Source organism: Vipera ursinii (genome assembly GCF_947247035.1).
Source record: "Vipera ursinii genome assembly, chromosome: 11".
In the NCBI taxonomy this organism is placed as follows: Eukaryota; Metazoa; Chordata; class Lepidosauria; order Squamata; family Viperidae; genus Vipera; species Vipera ursinii.
The window spans coordinates 17608209-17626805 of NC_139524.1; the positions used below are offsets into that span (position 1 = coordinate 17608209).

Genomic DNA, 18597 nt, shown 5'->3' on the forward strand with positions numbered 1-18597 from the left:
TCGGTTGCCAAGTCGTATTCATTTCCATTTGCTTCCCAAGCAGGAAATTGGCGTTTCCCTCCCCCCAAGAATTGTCAGCTAGACTGAAGCTATCAACATTGTTCTAATCAATACACATATAAGCAACAGCTACCATGTTGGTTAATTTAGACTTAAAATTAAACTCCCTTCTTATGACCCCATAATCCCTTAATTCAGGGTAGAGTCAGGGTGACTGGATAGAGCTGAGCATTTACTGGCTGGATGCCCTTTCCGACACCTATACGGAGTTCACAGCAGATGTTTTCTCTTTATGCCCTAGGAGAGAAACATCTGCCACTCCCTCGGGTTGAACTCTCGACCTTCTGAGTGGGAGGCGAGCATCTTCACCACTAGGCCTCTAATTTAGGCTTAAAATAAATTAAAAAAATTAAAACTGGGGCAGAGAATTTACACACCCCGATCCTTACCATGGTGTTTACAGTAGTGCCGTGCATATAACTTATAATTTAATGGAAGTTGTGCATCTTTTTAAGATCGAACCACAAGCTTGGGTTGAATTGATACAAGATCTTGGAATGGCTTAAGAGTTGTGTAAATCCCTGAAAAATCAGACCTTTTGCATAAATTATCCCTAGGAATAATAATAAAGTTGGAAGGGACCTTGGAGGTCATCTAGTCCAACCCCCTGCTCAGGCAGGAAATCCTATACCATTTCAGATAAATGGCAAATGATGAAGTGGGTCTGTCAGAGGAAATGGTGCAATAATGGTGTACTAGACAATCAGCACTTTTCTGTAGCTCATTTCAATTCAAGATTTGTCATACTGGCTAGTATGGCGCTCAAACCATATTGCAGTGTGACCAAATATGCTGAAGTACAAGATCCTATATCCTCCATGTTGTCCTTTACAAAGAAAAAACACAGCCAGCAAGGGAAGAAACATTACTGTAAAATTCCCAGGTTTGTGGCAAGGTATAAAACCACCATTTTATTGTTAAACGTAAGTTCATTCATAGGAAGTCAAAGTAGCTAGACGCAGTCATAAGTAAATTATCAAACAATATGAAACACTTTTATTTGAACTTTACAACATATAAATATGAGATAAATCTGTGCTTCTGGACTGCAGTCCCGTTCCCCTCCCACGTCTGATGTCCAATCTGTGAATGCACCAACACCACAGTCCACGGTGCTCCGAGGGGGGAACCCTTGACATTGTTCTCTGCAGAGGTCAGACTAATCTCAGAGTATTTACATATCCTGCTGTGGGCTCCCCTCTATCCGGCTGTCATCTGCTTAAATCACGGCTCGAATCCCGGCAAGTCAGCCGCCGTTCCTCTGGAGATAAGCCGGCAAAGAAGGGGTGGAGCAGAGCTTCGCCGAACGTGATCCGCTGCGCAGGATCAAACTCTAACATTTGCATCATCAGATTAAACAACTGTAGATGCTCAGTGGAATTGTGGAGCATGTACGTCTGGGAGAGAAGATGAATAGGGATCCGTAAATTGCTGCAGCTTTTTGAAGGGTAGGGGTATAACCTTCCAGCCTTTGAAATAATTAGGATTTTTTTTCATGTGATACAAGATTTTTGAAAATATATTACTACATATTAGCAATCTACAGGATAGTAATGTATAGGGAATAATCCCCTGCTTTAAAAATATTACAGAAATAAAAACACGCAAGATAAGAGGTTTACAGGGGGGGGTGAACTCTTAAAAAAAAAAAGCAAAGCAGAATCTTGTCTAGTGAAATTGGGCTTGATTGATAAGACACAATTTAAGTGAGCCTGTCTTCTGATTTTGGGGGGTCTAAAAGTGGCAAAATGTTTATCACTTTCAGCTCATTTTAGGGCATACGGACTTCTCTTTCATTTACAAGGCATTCCCAGCCAATGGAGCCAGGTCTCTAACACTGGTTCAGAAAAAAAAGAGAGAGAGAGAGAGATCTAGGTATTTTTAATGGTTACAGAAAATTAGATAAAACAACTCTGCTGGCTTTCCTGTTCCAGAGGCATAGTGAAAGATGAATTCAGGTTTTTACTGTTTTTCATGAATTAAGAACCTTATTAAAAGCTTTTTATCCCCCTTACCTGTAGTGGTTTGCAGTTCTCTTGCACGTATCTTCCATCGGAAGAGTTCTCATCCCATACTAAATTTCCTTTGTGAAAATATTTCTGTTTCCTGATTGCAAAACAAGGAAGAAGAAAGCATACAGAAAACTAACTTTAAGGGTTGAGGCAAACAAGCTTCATTTCCCCCCCCCAAGTACTTAATAAAACCACCGCAGAAATAGTTCTACAACGTACAAAGACTCCACTGTGTAAACAAATATTTCATTTACAGGTTTAGTACTTCCTCACGTGTGTTACTCTTCCAGAAAAACCTTGACCAGCATCTTAATGTTGTCAACAAATGATCCTTGGCTGATCTACCTGTCCAAGATGATGATGGCTTACTTCCTGCTCCTGAAAAGACCAAACTTACTCAGAGTCAAGCATTCCTACCGAGTTTTGCGGATCATGTGCTGTGGAATTGGGCCAAGGATTTTCTCCATCATTACTAAGTGTTCTCTGTTCTCATGAGTCTGTGAAGTCAAACAAAATTAAGTTATTTCTACTCGGCAAAACAAAACAAAAAAGCAGAGTCAGCGTTATTTTTCCCTTTTCTCACTGACTCCCGAGAAAGTAAGTAACAAGTCAAGTTCATCTCTTTTTCTTCTGAAGTAGACTGGAGGCTGAATACTACCAAAGTCAACCATACACTCAGTCGCCAGAACATAATAAAACACAATGGGTGCAGCTTAGCGTGCAGACAAGAGGTTGAATACTGCAACTGAGTAGCCACTGATAGGCAAGGCTTAATGAACCAGTGCTTGTTCAAAGTTACGATAGTGCCGAATGACGGGGTCCTTGCAATTGTGGCCATCAGAGTGTCCCTGTGGTCAAATTCTTGCAATTATGACATTGCCGTGTTTTCAGTTACCTGACTACAACTTAACAACCTTCCCAGCTGGCTTCGAACAAAGTCAATGGGGAAGCCAGCGGGAAGTCGAATAAACTCCTCCCTTAAGGAATCAGTATGATCTGCTTAATGGGAACTGGGTTTATTTCTAAACAATGCACTCGTATGACACTATATGACCACTATATGACCACATCGCTTAGCGATGGGAGTTTCCAGTCCCAATTACCGTTGTTAAACAAGGACTACCTGCAGTTTACAAAACACCACTGAAGGTCTGTCGAAAGTGCTCACGCTTTAATACAGAAGAAAAAAAATAAATACCTGGATCTATCCAGAGACAATGAAATTTATATACCTGGAAAAGCGTGAATCCCCGGTAATATTCAAACAGGATACAACCAATACTCCAGACATCGCAAGGCTGTGCCCAGCCCAGTTCTGCAAAAGAAGGTACATAATCACACTTGTTGTTCATAGCACCTTTTTCACCCAAGTGAACAGATGACAACTTTGGCGATCGCAACTGGAAGTTTGCAAAGACAGTTGCATTCTCTCTTTTCCACTCGGTCCTTTGGATCCAAACTGCTCTGGATTCTTTTTTTTTATTTCAAGCGCTTTGCTTCCTGCTTTTTGTAAAGGAACCATTTGGCCAATTGGCTCAACGTGGAAATCAACAGGAACAGGCGTGTCAACTCACCCAAGATCACTTCTGGCGGGCGGTAGTGCCGAGTGGCCACAATAGTGGTGTGATGCTCATGGTCAAAGGTGGCACTTCCAAAATCTGCCACCCGGATACAGGTGTTCCTGATACATTTCTCTTCACAGTTCTGCAAGGCAGAAGAGAGGACGCCGGTCCAGTCATTTGCCTTCTCAAAAATGGGATATTCTCAAGGGAATGTTCTATAAATAGCCTTTTTCCCCCCCTGACTAGGTGGAAAACGGCCATCTGCTGCCTGAATTTCACAAATGCTCAAAGCTAACACAAGAAGTTAAATGGCTCAGCGTCAGCAAAGAAGACCTAACTCGTACACCATAAGAATCAGAGCTAAAGCGAGGGAAGTGGCCATTTTGCATAGCCTTCAAGCTCCTGAAATCTGGGGAAATTGCCATGCTGAATATTGCTTTAATCATAAGCTCCTCCCTGCCCAGTAACAACTGACGTTCCTCATTTCCAGGTAAAAGCAACCGGCCGGCCTTCAGATCCAAATGAGACCCACCTTTTTCTCATTGTATAAGGTATCAAATTCTGAGTTTACAAACAAGATGTTTTCCGGTTTGAGATCTGTGTGGGTCAGCTGGTTGTCGTGCAAAACTGCAGAAAAATGGGAGGAGACATTCCAATCAGCTTTGTAGTTGCAGCTACAGACTTGTAATCCAGAACAGGGATTTAATAGGGATTGACCTACTGGAATATCTATTTAGAAGTAGCTATCCTGCCGATTTTCCTTTAAGATGCTGCGAAGTGTTTAGGCTTTTTGAAAGAAAATTTTACTGAAATGGGCAGGATTCAGGCTAATCGCCATCCCCCCAATTATGAAAGTTTAGGAGATTTAAAAATTAATTTCCCTTCCCTTCCCAATCTGGTTTCGCAGTGTGCCTATCCCAACTATTAAGCTGTCGTGTCCAGATAAGATAATTCTCCCACGAAAAACCTGGGTTGACTTTTGGCCATTAGACCTACAATTCTGCTGGACACTGCAGGATTGATCAGGATACTAAACAAGGGTTGCGAATAACTAAAACCCCAACCCCTCCCAAACAGAGAAAACCAAGATCTTTATTTCTGGGGGGGGTGTTCCCCCCCCTCCTTAACCACAGATAACACAAGCAGCACTTACATTTCAAGGCATGGCAAAGCTGGTAGGCCATGTGCCTTATCTGTGGAAGAGGATAGGGCTGGAAGTTATTCTCCTTCAGAAATTCGAAGGTGTTCTTGCCCAACAGCTCGAAGGCGATGCACATGTGGCCGTGGAAATTGAACCAGTCCGACATCAAGACACACAAGCTAGGCCCACGGAGGAAAAGGAACAGAGAGGGAGTGGAAATCCGGCTGCCAAAGAAGCAGAACTGCCCAGGCCTTCATTACCGCCTCATCAAATTCTATGGGGCTGCCCTTAAAAATCCCACCCACCCCCTGTCCATCAGGAGCAACTATTAACTGGGAAATCTGGAGAGAAGGAAAAGCAACTTAATGTAGCTTCTGGGTGGGATGGGTGGGATTTATTCCCTAAGAATAAAGGTAAAGGTATTTATGCAGAATCATATGAAAGTATCTACTTCCTCAAAAACTAAAAAAAAATCAAAGGAATTAATAGAATAAGCACTACTTAATTTTTAGCAATTCTCGGGAGGGGGCTGTGCTGATTCTCTCCTTCCAATAGAGAGTAAAAGAGTTGCCTATTGCATGTCCCCCACCCCCCACCCCAATTTTCCCCCTAGGGCAGACATGTCAAACACAAGGCCCGGGGGCCAGATCCGGCCCGCGAAGTGGTTCCATGTGGCCCGCGAAGCCATCCTGGAAACAGTGAGGGAACGGCCCCCACTGCCTTGGCCCTGGCCCAGAGACTCTCCTTCTACCAGAGACCCCCAGATCTGTCCCACTCCTGCCCAGGGCCCCATAGGCACCCTCGATGCGAACGATGTAGAGCTGGCCATGCCCACCCAGTTGGGCATGCCCACCCTGGCCACACCCACCCGGCCCCCTGAGGGCAACCACAATGCTGATGCGGCCCTCAATGAAATTGAGTTTGACACCCCTGCCCTAGGGGGTGCTCCAGTGTTCCTCTTTTGAAAAAAGAACAGGCAACCTTAGCGGCAACACTTACTGTTTACTGTCCTTTTCTTTTTCTTTAATTTTCTTTAGGACATTAATTTCTAGTCGGGCTGCTTCACGGTATTTGCCCACATTTCGAATAATTTTCAAAGCTACCAGAGATTTGCCTCTGCGGAGCAGGCGGAGAAAGAGAAGAGAAAGGCGGATTGTTAAGATAAGTAACCGCAGACGTTTCCAATAAGTAAATGGCCCGAGATTAAATTCAGTGCTTTGGTTGTTCCAGGTAAAAACCCCAAAAAGGAGAAACGAATTTCTCTTTCCTTTCAAGCACTCAAGAGACGGGTATCAAAAAACGATAAGAGCAAAAAAGTAAAAGATAAATGATTAAATCATAAAGCTGACGAAGGAGCGGCACTCTGCCTATCTCACAGCCTGAAGGCCCCCTTCGTATCCTTTTGAGGGCCAGAGATGCTTCAGGCTACTTAACGACGTGGTTTCTTGATGACAAAGCACTCATAAAAGGAGCAGGTTAATCGGGATTATTTGTTCAGTCTTCATTTACTAGTATTAAAGCAGTGGCACACCACAGCATCTCAATGTCCCTCCCCACAAATGCTCTGTCAGAGAGTTATGTTTTATCCACCCTGTAGAAAATCAGGGTGGCATCAATGCAGATGGTCTGAAGGGAAGCTGTTGCACTGACAAGGCTTCGTCTGGTTAAGGAGATCCCTGCAGTTAGGATTGCCTGGAGGTGAAGACCCTCAGCAAGCTTCCTCTTGACAGACACTTTGGAGAAGGGGGGTGGGTGGTCTTGGAAAATACTTGAGCTCTCAGCTGCGCAGGACTTTAAAGGGGACAACTGACACAAATTCTATATTGCCCACAGAAGCTGACCGCAACTTCAACCATGTGTCATGGAGTGAATTTTAGATGCAGTCCATGCTGTAACGAATCTGCACGGACTTCAAACCCACGTAGGCAAAGCTGCAAAAGTCTAACAATCTGCTACTTCCCAGGCATCCGGGAACTACGGTTGAGAAACGCTGTGGAAGGCATTCTCTATTTACCATTCTCTCCCCCGCCACCCTGTATTTCTAGAACCTCCTAGAGACGACGTCTGTAACTTTTCTTTCCGTTTTAACACCGCAAGCTGCGTTCACCCCAGGCACTCAATTTGCTCGTGGACGGATTCAGTGGCTCAGGTAAACTCCCAATAGGAATAAGCTGTCAAAGGTCAGGAAGCAGCAGCTCTGGGTGGTATGGAGGTCATTCAAACGACATGCCTCCATGAGCAAGAGCTGGATTTAGAGAGCAGCTAGTCAAACAAGCTCCTCGTTAAGAGAAATGACTGACAGAATCCTGGCAATTGCTGCTGTCTGTTTTTTCTAAAGAGGATTGCTCGCAAAAGCAAACCCAAGCCATCTCCTACACCTGGGCTGAGGAATTCTGGGAGTTGAAGTCCACGAGTCTTAAAGTGGCCGAGTTTGAAGAGCTCTGTCCTACACTTTCAAAGCATTCCCAAGAGTCCCCATACGCTCCCAACGAACTGCTCTTCCAAGCAGTGTTGCTTGGGGTCAGCCCTGCTTGCATGTTGGGGGCAAAGCCTGCTTCCCACCGCCTTCTTCCTGGGGAAAGGTCCTTCTTCAGTTGCCTGCAGGTTTTCTTTCACCCTAACCCTTTCTCACTTCCGGGATATACATCTCCCCTGGGGTGTGTGTGTGTGTGTGTGTGTGTGTGTGTGTGTGTGTGTGTCTTGAGGCTTGTCTCCTTCACCGAGGATTTCCCTCTTCACTCAAGGCCAGCGAGGAGCGCGCGAGTGTTTTTGTTCTGCTGGAACACTTTGGGCTGACAATCGGGGAAAGTCTGTGAAGGCAAAACTTTTAGGACTCGTGTGGGTTGTTTTTTTTTTTGGAAGGAGGGAGGGGAGTCTTAAACCAGGGTAAGAAAGACCTAGGGTGGAGTTTTGGCAAAAGAAGGCCAACAGCAAGGGGGGGTAGTGGGGGTGTCATTGAATTTACTTGGAAATGCTAGTGGGTTTTTTTGCAGCATTGCCCATTTTCTCGCTTTCTTCCCTCTTTTCCTTCAGTATCCAAGGGGGGAAGGAGCTGATGATGTTACGAATCGTGCCCTTTTCTAGTGGAAGGGCGATTCTGTGCCTTTCCTGAAGAAATAAGGGCAGCCTTGATGCCAACTGGGGAAGACTGTCTCCATTCAGGGTCATCACGAGAGGGTTCTCACCGGCTTTAAGCAGGATGTGAAAAATGTGGCCATCGAGTGTCTCGTTAGTTTACCTAACCTGTGCTCCAGCTGAGAAAGGACAGTGCATGCGAGTGCCCTTGGAAAGCCGAAAGGGTTTGACCTCTGCTCTAGAGGTAAACACGACAGATTTCTGCCTTTGAAGCGGAGCCTGAATAATTCATCCATGTGTTAAAATAGCTGAGACTGGGGATCCGGGCTCATACCTGGCGTGGTCCACGCACTCCACCACTTTGCCAAAAGTCCCTTCGCCAAGGCTGCCCACAATTTCATCTAGGAGAAAAAACAAAAAGGGATGTGAGCGCCGGGCAGGTGCGCACGCGTGAGGTCCTGTAATTTCACAGCATTCAAATATCAAGAAAAGCTCTCAACTGCTACACTCTTTAATGCACAAGGTTGTCTATTTTCTGTTGTCAAGCAATTACTGTTCAGTCCATTTTTTTATAAGCAATAAAACATTAGAGACCCCTCCCGTACACTGAGAGCGATCTCGTCTAACATGGGGATAGAAAGTAGAGAGGTAAAGTTTTACGAAAGGTGGCTGTACATCGCTCTTGGAGCCAATCGCCGATCCTGCACACCAGGTGACCTTCCTTGTCATCTTCCACGCTCCTGCTGCGCTTATTGCTCTGTTGGCTTCTCTGTACACACCGCCCCCCGAAACGCCATCCGACCAATCGCACACAGCGGGCAGTTTCCGATTGGCAGATTGAGTTGTCATTCAAAGGCGGAGAGACGACGATGCGTAGGTGGTTGGATTTTCCAGATCCCAGCATTTCATAAGGCACACAGCATATATAACGATAGGGATATTGCAAGGGACACGTCAAGACACAAACCGACTTTCAAAACAAAGGTTAAAAAAAAACAGCTACAGGTATGTAAAGAAACTGATTAGCTACGGGAGGCGAGGAACTGGAGTCTCACGGCAGTGGTGCCCGGAGGTCTTGAGTGGGGAGTAAGCAGCGGGCATGTGCCCGGGGACTGGGCATGCTCCCAAAGGCCTCAACTGCCACCTCTTAATTACTAAGGGAAGATCAGCAAGCCACGCAAGAAGGAGGATTCAAGGAAAGCAGCTTCTCCATCAGCAACTGTGATAATGGGCAACCTCCCCCCACCCAAAAAAAGGTCAGCAGAAGCCCACGTTGCCCCCTCCTGCCCCAGGGGCTGTTCGGTTTTGAAGCACCCTCCGGTTTCAGCCTGATCAGATGGGAGACCACTGCAAATCTGGTTGTTCTACCTTGGGTAAGCCTGGTCTAATCAATCCCTTGTTTGCTTTCAGTACTAAGCAGAGATCAAGCTTAGAAGAAGTCTTTAGACAGGAGCCATGTTTGGGGGTGGGGCGGGTTGGGTTTCAAGCGTTTTCAAAATGTTGCCGATGACTGTTCTATCAAGGACCAAAAGCCAGCTAAGGTCATAGAGATCAGCCCCACACCGCCCCAATGCTCAGGAATGTTTTCTGACCCTCTTGAAGGAGGAGGAGGGGGGGGGGGAAACGAAACAAAACGGAAAAGGGAGTCCTTCATGGTTACTAGGATCTACTGAAGGAGTGGGAAGAAACAGCCAAGCAATCCCGAAGAGTTCTGCTATTATAAATAATTATCCCAATCACCATTTTAGGACAACCTTTTAATTGCAAAACGTTTAGAATGAGCTGCAGGAAGAGGTTACGGACCCCAGAGTCTGCCCCCTCTTCTCCCACCTTCCAATGAAGAACAACTAGGCATATGGTCTTAAGAGAAAGTGGTTGGAACACAGGCAAGCTGAGGTAATCTTAAGATCCTTAAGCATGTTAGAGAAGGGTAAGAAAACAGAACTGTTTAGGTCACAACCGAGCAAACTCCGTATCCTTAACGCGGCCATCGTACTTTGATGGGACAAATTCCAACAACAGGAATCTGGAGGAAAGGGGGGAGACTTACAGTGAGCGGCCTGCCAGGTATTAGCAAAGTGTGACTGAAAAACAGGATACGGAAAGAGGAGACTGGTTCAAACCATCCACAAAACCCCCTTCCTTTGCTATGCGTGTAAGGAGGGAGGGCACATAGCAATTCTAGCAGGTCCAGCCTTAGGTACCTGGGAGGCGTATGAATCAGTAAAGCAAGGTCATACGTGCCCCTTAATATTCACTGCTTGGTTCTGTTATTAAATTACTTGCTTCCTTTCTTTGCAGATTGGTGAGTAGAGGCAATCCATGGTGAAATTTGGGAGCTACTTCTTCATTTAATAATAACAATAATAAATAAATAATAATAATAATGCATTAAATAAGAAGGTAGTTGTAACCAAAGCTAGAGAAATCTGTATGTGTGCATGTTTCCCAAACCTCCAAGAGGCTGAATGTATGCTGTAGCCTTGTATTATTTATTGCCCAGCAGATACTCAAATTCCCATGTCTGGTGTTCTTTGAGTCCTTGGTGGGCTGCCCATGGATAACTAGGAGGCTGCATGGGTCGTAAATTATTCGGGCTGGTTATGTGCTCAGCAGGATCTAGGTTTCCCCAGAATTATCACAGAGGGTTGTATGACAAGGAGGGGAGTTCTTCAGCCACGTCCAACACAACCTGGCTGTGGTCAACCAAGGCCAGAGAGCTAGAGTAAAAATGTCCTATTACAAAGGCAGAGAAAAACAGCCAAGAGTCGCTTGAATGCAACTCCCAAGCGTCACCGTGCGTATTATGGAGTAGACGCTTCAAGGTGGAAAAAATAAAATAAAAATAAGGATGCAGCACAGCCATTCTGAGTCACGTGCACAAACAGCCCTTGAATCATCACCTCCCGACTCATCTTAGAAAACACACACTGGATTTCTCATCCACTACAGCTTGTCACAAGCCTAACATTACCGGGATCGCAACAAGAAACCTTAAGAAACCGTAACTTGAGAGAGGAAAAAAAAAAAGAAGATAGCGATTAGAAGTACTCACCCAGTGTTATAATCAAAGCTGAAAAAGAGCTAGGTGGTCAGTCACTGGGCCCTAGACCATTTCCTGAACTCATTTTGGATGCTACTCACCGAGGAGGTGCTGCTACAAGACCTGGTCCTGCGTTTCCGACAACGATGTTGGTGCTTCCTGGTCCGATGACGCTCCCGCTCCCGAGATCGCCTGTGATGACGTGTAGAACGACGGGTAGCGTAATACTCCTCTACAAAAGACGGGCTCGGCTCTTGAAACTTGTGGAGTTCGCCGTCCGTCCTATCTCGGTACCCTCTTTGGTAAGGCAATCTGTCCTGGCTGAATAGCAAACAAAAACCTCCTTACAAATGGAAAAGGGAAATGGCAAACCTCCCCATACTGGACGTTACTTACTGGCAACGCGCTTACAACAGCTACCTAAAACAACTCTTTTAACACCCAAATCTTACTGGCTGCTCGCCAGAGGCACCTGCCGATTGGTTGACCTTCAGATCTCATGACCCCACACTGACTGTGGCACATTTCTGTAACAAAGCTGGAAATGCATCGTGTTGGGTTTATTCTGAGGCTGCGGTTATATTAAGCGAAAAAAAGAAAACAATGGAATTACAGCAGCAGCAGGAAAATAATGCTTCATCGAGGTTACATGGTACAGGCTGTCCTCGACTTCAAACCACAGTGGAGCCCAACATTCCTGTTGTTAAGTGAGGTATCTGTTAAGCGGGTTTTGTCCCATTTTATGACCTGTCTTGCCGCAGCTGTTAGGTGAACCGCTGCAGTTGATGAGTTAGTAACCCGGCTGTTCAGTGAATCTGGCTTCCCCCGTGGACTTTGCTTGTCAGAAGGTCGCCAAAGGGGATCACGTGACCCCCTGGGACACTCCGACCGTCATAAATATGAACTAGTTGCCAGTCATGTGAATTTTGACCACATGATCACGGGGATGAAAGGTCGTAACTGTGTAAAACGATCCTAAGTCGTATTTTTCACGCCGTTGTAATTTTGAACGGTCACTAAACGAACCGTTGTACGTCAAGGACTAGCCGTACACAGTAAACCTTTCTACATTAGTCTTGTTTTGCCCCATCTCATCTGCATCAGCAGTAAAAATGCAGTAGAAATTAGGCCTTTAAGCCAGCGTTTCCCAACCTTAGGAACTTGAAGATGCGTGGACTTCAACTCCCAGAATTCCCCAGCCAGCTATGCTGGCTGGGGAATTCTGGGAGTTGAAGTCCACGCATCTTCAAGTTCCTAAGGTTGGGAAACGCTGCTTTAAGCAATCTATAATCTTCTGATGTCAGAATTGTTAATGATTGCCAATAGCAGATCAGAGGAAAGACCGAGTGGACTAGCAGGCTGATTTATGAAGCCACTTGTGGAAGAGACAAACCAGTAGGACTAAACATCACTTTCTCTTTGTTTAGCTGCTTTTCCTGGATGTTCGGATGTAGCACACAGAACAATTAACTAGGATTTGGAGAAAAGCAGATCTTTCTGGCATATACGTATAAACCCACACCCTACTTGGACTGAGGCTAGAATGTCGGCCTCCAGGAATCAAGTGGGCTCTTTATTCCAAAGTGTACAGCAATCTATTGCTTCGTGGGCCCGCTGTTTTATTTTTCACTTATGAAAATAACTTTCTGGCTCTCAAAAGGCATGGGCACAAAACAATGTAGAGCCTACATTGTCTCTTTCATGGTACCAAGCATTTTTCAATTCTTAGCCCTCAAAAATCACGAAGAAAATTCTTCTGAATAAATAAAGCCTACCACCGCACTGCCTTCATGCGCAGGTTTTTATTTCCGTTCATCCAAATAGGGTTTGTACCTTTTTCATACAAAATAGTTCACCTATTACCTTCGTTGTTCACAGCTAAGAAGCCCATTCATGCAAGAGATTCCCAAAGTCTTATCTGCCAATTTCCCTCAGTTCGGGATTCCAAGCAATGTTATAAGAGTGAAACTCGTAATTCGATGCTAAAGCCAGTAATTGTAGGTCACTGCTGACCTTTCCGTTTCCTTATTTGATTTCATTTAAAGCTGAGCACAATGTTGCCTGATCTCCCCAGTTCCACGGCGACATGCAAGGGAATGTGGGGCTGTGATTCTCTATCACAATATAGATCTATGTTGAAGTAGTTCTTGGAGACAACCTCCCACATCTTGAGCCTGTGCTGCCCAAATCTGAGCCAGATTTTTTTTTTGGGGGGGGGGAGAGCAGCCAGCTCTAAGAGAAGAAAGATAGCAGATTGTTCCCCATCCCTATCTCATCCCCATTCCATTTTTTAATCCCAAACCCATGGGCCAAACTTCAAACGGTTTGGGAGAGGTTCGGAGTGGGAACCTGAACCTCTACATTTGTCCCCCGATCTATTTTTGTTAAGAGGGCAGAATGAGTTACTTATCAAATTTCTTTGCTGTCCATCTCACAGTTTAGGCAACTCTGGGCGGCTTACATCAAGATAAAACCCACAAACATTCAACAATGATAAACATAAAAACACATTTAAAATTACAAAAAATTGAAACAAACTAAAAAAAAAACACACAAAACCAGGGAGGGGAGAGGTGTTAGTGCCCCAACCACCTCCAGCCAACAGCTTTTCTTTCCGGCCAACCAGCAGAGCCAGATTTTAAAGCTTTCCCTGGAGGCTAAAAGAGAGGGGGGCGGATCTTAAAATTCACTTTAAAATGCCACAAGCTGTCTGGTATACATTATACGGTGGTGGATACTTACTAAGATACTGGTTCTAAATATTATGTCTAGGCTTTCCCAATCCTCTTCACTTTATCTGCAAAGCCTCCTGGTTCTTCCTAAGGTAAGCTATGTTTTATCTGCATAACCAAGGACTAAGGCAACTAATGTTTCATTATACGTTTTGAAAAACAGAGAATGCGGGAAAAGAACCCTTATCAGAATTTGTATTCAGAAGCCCACAATAGAAAACAATCAGGTGCAAATAATTACAGTGTCCTGCTTTGGAGCATTCTAGACTCACTAAGCTGTGGGTTGACCTAAGAAAGCAATTAAGAACACAATGGCAGTTTTGCTCAATCCAAAAGGACATCCGGCCGAGCATTTGGTTGCCTTCAGCGGGGAAAGCAATTCGCCGAGTCTCCACCACAACCTCACCAAATGTGAAAGCAAAATTCCTCAACTGTATATAAACCTGAAAGGTGTTTTTTTTAAAAAAAAAAAATATGAACAGCGCTATGTACATTGACAGATTTATTTTCTAGGATTCTTGATACCTACAAAGATGATAAGGTATCTCTGAGCAAACACACTTATAATTTCTCATTTCAGACCAGTCAAATGCTGGTTTCAAGCAGCTCACCTTCTAGAACGTGATCTCCGAGGAAAATCCCTGAGAGTGGGATACCGCGGTCTTCCCTCATGGTGCTCTCTGCTACGAGACCGCCGCCTCTTCCATCTATGGCTCATATAGGGCTCTGGCTCGGGCGAGTGGTAACGTTTGCAGTGATGCATCTGAATACACAGGGGAGAGATGTGTGTGTGAATGAAAGAAACCACCTCTCCAGCAGAACAAGTTCATCCCAATAATCCACACCTTTTTGCCCCCATTCACAAACTTCATAAATCCTATTACACTTCTTGTTTTTGTTAGCATATCCCCAAGAAGACAGGTTAGTGCAGCATCAAATTCAAGAATATTCATACCAGTGGCATTGAAAAGACCTTTATGACATAAGCAACAGACAGACTGTCTAAGAGCAATCGTGTTAAAGGAATATTACCTATTTACATTAACGTTCTGTTGGAAATGTTATAACCTGAGCGTAGCTGACACAAGATAAATGTAATGAGAGTCACTGTGTACATCATAAGGCTATTGTTACTTGTTTCTATCTGGTAAGCTTTTTGTGAGAAATAATTATAATGCAAACAGCTTCTGGGACTGCAAGTCAAAGCACCTCAATTATTGTTTTGACTTGCTAAAACAAAGAAAACAACCAGAAATTTCTTGTCAGTATTTCACTAAAAATAACAAAGTAATAAAATAACAATTAAATAATGATTAGCCGCAGAAGCAATGTATTAAAAGAAATTAATATATAGTTATTTAAAATATGTACAAATTACTAGTATCAATGAAAAGAAGCCGTTGTACGGGATTAATGTTTAAAGATAGGAATTTTATTCTAAATTTTAAGGCTAGTCATCCATAAAGGGAAGAAAAGAAGGAAATGGTTACTCATATAGCAAAGCTGTCATTCCAGCCAGATGTTCTTCCATACTAGTGTCAACAAAACAATTATGTTAAAGAAAAAAATTCCACCACTCCCAATGAGAGCTAAGCCCAGTAATCAGATTCTAATTTATTCTCAAAATCACAACTATAGAACTGGGGATACAGGTCTCTGAGATTAAAAGGAAAAGAAAATAAGTGTCCTTTATCTAATATTTTCTCTCTCCCCTGGAAATTTCCATACAACTCTTACAACAAAGGTTTACATAAAAACAAAGTTAACAAAATAGTAACTGATGTACGAACATAAAACCTATACATCTAAGAAACTAAGTGTACAGTTTGTAAAAAGATCACGCAAGGTATTTATATAGTTGACACTCGAATAACAAAATGCACCTTTGTTCACAGCACATATCCTAAAAACAGCAGTCACTACCATATTGAATTGACTACTACTACTAACAACCTTTCCAAACTGATGCACATCAGATGTGCACATTACGCCTGCAGTTTGACACACCTGGACAGTGGTCAGAAGGCTGAAGAGAGGGTGTAGGTAGGGTGTAAGCCATTCAAGCAAAGCAAAAGAATCAAAGGCCCAGTTCACCCCAAGGACGCCTCATTGGTTGACATCGCAGAAAGCAAAACAAGTCCTCGACTTTTATGACCATTTTTCACATTTAATGACCGTTGCATTGCCACGGTCACATGATTTACATCAGGATGTTTGACAACTGACTCATACTTATGACAGCTGACATGATCCCCTTTTTAGACTTTCTGACCAGCAAAGTCAAGGGTGGGGGGGGGGAGAAAGCCAGATTCACTTCACAACCGGCTCACTAATTTAAGAAATTGCTGTGATTCACTTAACCAGGATGGACAGACGGGGCAAAACCTGCTTAACCAATTCCTCGCTTAGCAAGATCAATGTCGGCTCAAGTTGTGGGTCATAATTTGAGGACTACCTGATGTCTTGTGCTTTTAAAGACGACGGGGGGGGGGAGAGAGGGGGAGGGAGTCTGTTTGCATAAAGATGGGTAAAACCCAACTAGCCAGAACATAACCATCATGGCTTCCTTAAGGAGCAAGATTAAAAAAAAAAGAATCCGGGGCCATCTTTGCATTACATACATTTCCCGACGGTACTTTTATCTTTAGGCAGGTTCGGGAGGTCCCCGAATAGGCTCGAAGCCCTCTCCCCAGCGGGTCCCGGCCTTGCCCACTCCCAAAGCGCCCCCCCATCACCAGGCCAGGCCGGCGGGAGGGGTTCCGGAGGGGAAGGCCGAGCCACACCCGCGGGACGGCCCGACACCGACCGGCCACGAAGCGGGGTTTGCCGGTGGAAAGCCAGCTCCGGGCCGCTCCTTAAGCCCCTTATCCTCGACCCCCCTCCCTACCCGGCGGGGGTCCCAGGTGCCAGCAGGAACCACAAAAGCCGCCTTCGGGGATCGGGGAGCCGATCGGCGGGCGGAAGGGACCGTCCACATCTGCTTCCAGCCGCGGCGCTGCGCCGGAGATCCCGCGAGATTTGGGCGACCGAATTCGTGGCAGTCCCGGAGAGGAGGGGGGGGGAATAGAACGGTGAGGCCTCTGGAGGGGCGTGGCCCGCTCTGCTACGAGGGAAGCCAAGCTCCGCCCTTCCTTTCAGGCTCCCCCTCAGAAGTGGCGGGCCTGGCTACGGCGATTAGGCCCGTGGTCGCAGGCGACGGCTTTCCCGCTTCTACCCCGTCCTCTCCGCCTCGTCGGCGCCCCGAGTACCGAACGAGCCCCGTCCCTCACCGTTGTTTCCGGCCCCTCCGAGGCCTCCGACTCGGCTCCTCCGCCACAGACAACGACGACGACGACGACAACAACGACACTTGCGCGCAGGCGCACTCAGCCGTTCTAAGCGCTGTGAAGGGGCGGGGGAAGAATCTCGCTGGCGGCCGTCGTGCGGACTAGAGCGGCGAACGCCGATGTCCTCCCCTTGGCCGGACGCCACGCCTGGCCGATGGCATCGGCCGCTCTAGGCGTCCGACCTTGTGGTATTGGAGGACTGCGGCAAGGAAGCCTAGAGTCGCAGGAGGCGTTATAATTGTTGCTGTTGTGGTTGTTATTGTTGCGATGTATAGACTGCCGAATCTCTCTGGCAACTTATCGGAAAGACACATAGGGACAATAAACCAAGTGTGCAAAGGAAAGCTCTACATACACTAATTAAAAGGGTCTCCAATTAAAATTCAGCATAAAAAATTAAATCAACTACTGCAAAACTATACCCAAACTTAGATGGAACCAGTGAACAGTTCCCAGAAAGCCTTTGAGGTGGGAGTCAACTGGGAAGCCATTCCAATGTAATATAATAATTTTATATAGTTAGGAAAACTAGATGGCTACCCTGTGCATACAAGTAGTCCTTGACTTACAACAGCTCGTTTAGTGACTGTTCCGTTATAACAGTGCTGAAAAAAGTGACTTATCACCATTTTTCACATGGCCCTTGCAGCTTCCCCAGGGTCACGTGATCACATGATTTCCCAGAATCCCCTTCTGCCACTTTCTGGCAAGCAAAATCAATGGGGAAAACAGACTCACTTAACAACTAGGCTACTAATTTAATGACTCCAATGTTTCACTGAACAACTGTGGCAAGAAAAGTCATCAAATGGGGCAAAACTCACTTAACAAATGTCTCACTTAGCAACAGAAATTTTGGGCTCAACTGTACCTATGCTTACCTATAGGTAAGCACCATTTAAGGCAGTAGGACTTAACGAAATCCTGCTGCAAAGCATTGCTGCAAATTTATGCCCCCTTTGTATCATTTTTACAGTTTGCAAATAAATGTTTGGTGAAATGTTCCTTCTCAGCAGGTCAGAACAGGCTAAGCCACATTAGCTCCATTCACGGCCTGGGCAAAAGAGAATTATGGTTAACTCGAGGCTCGGTGGTTTCATTCAGACCCCACAGGCTTGCCCTGGATGCTGCATTGACACTCTTCTGCATTTACAGAAGATGCTGCACTGCCCTTGAATGAAATGGTCTTTCTTTTGGGGAAGCTTAACTAAACACATTATACAGCTACTAAATCTTCAGCTGATTAAATGTATCATGTGAATGAAGCTGCGCGACTCCGCCTGGCTAGCTTTATTATTTAACACCCTTTAGCTTTATTATTTAACACCCTTGTGACTCCAAACAACTAGCATTTGTGATTCAGCTGATCATTATGCAAACAGACCATTGACGCCATTAGCTTGGACTTAATATATGAACAGAGCCATCTGATTTATGCATGGCTCCATGCCATGTACGATTCTGGTCAATTGTTTATTGAAAGAACCGTGTTAAATCCCACCACTTTATTCATCAAACCATCATAAAGTCTGCACTTGTTTATTTTTTTAACTCCACATTTTCTTTTTGGAAGTTTTAATCATCTAGTCTGCTGGTGAAGGTCAGTGAACTCAAAACCTGTTTATTTCTTTGTGGTTCTCCAAATG

General features: G+C 45.0%; 1 protein-coding gene across 5 annotated transcripts; it reads right to left on the bottom strand.

The window, feature by feature from the left end:
• Window positions 1-1029: 1029 nt before the first annotated feature.
• On the bottom strand, window positions 1030-16999 carry CLK3 (CDC like kinase 3; the record flags this gene model as incomplete). Of its 5 annotated transcripts, XM_083371202.1 has the most annotated exons (13): window positions 1030-1529; window positions 2076-2166; window positions 2490-2569; window positions 3305-3387; window positions 3647-3776; window positions 4167-4261; window positions 4788-4959; window positions 5774-5891; window positions 8185-8251; window positions 8526-8619; window positions 10995-11214; window positions 14237-14388; window positions 16895-16999. In XM_083371202.1, the coding sequence occupies 12 exons, from the start codon at window positions 14386-14388 to the stop codon at window positions 1272-1274; spliced, it is 1560 nt and encodes a 519-aa protein (XP_083227328.1). In that variant the 3' UTR covers window positions 1030-1271. The 5 variants fall into 5 exon arrangements, with proteins under 5 accessions (XP_083227328.1, XP_083227327.1, XP_083227325.1 ...); XM_083371201.1 differs by lacking the exon at window positions 16895-16999 and having other exon boundaries at window positions 1030-1457; window positions 4788-4954; window positions 5775-5891; XM_083371199.1 differs by lacking the exon at window positions 16895-16999 and having other exon boundaries at window positions 4788-4954; window positions 5775-5891.
• Window positions 17000-18597: the final 1598 nt, after the last annotated feature.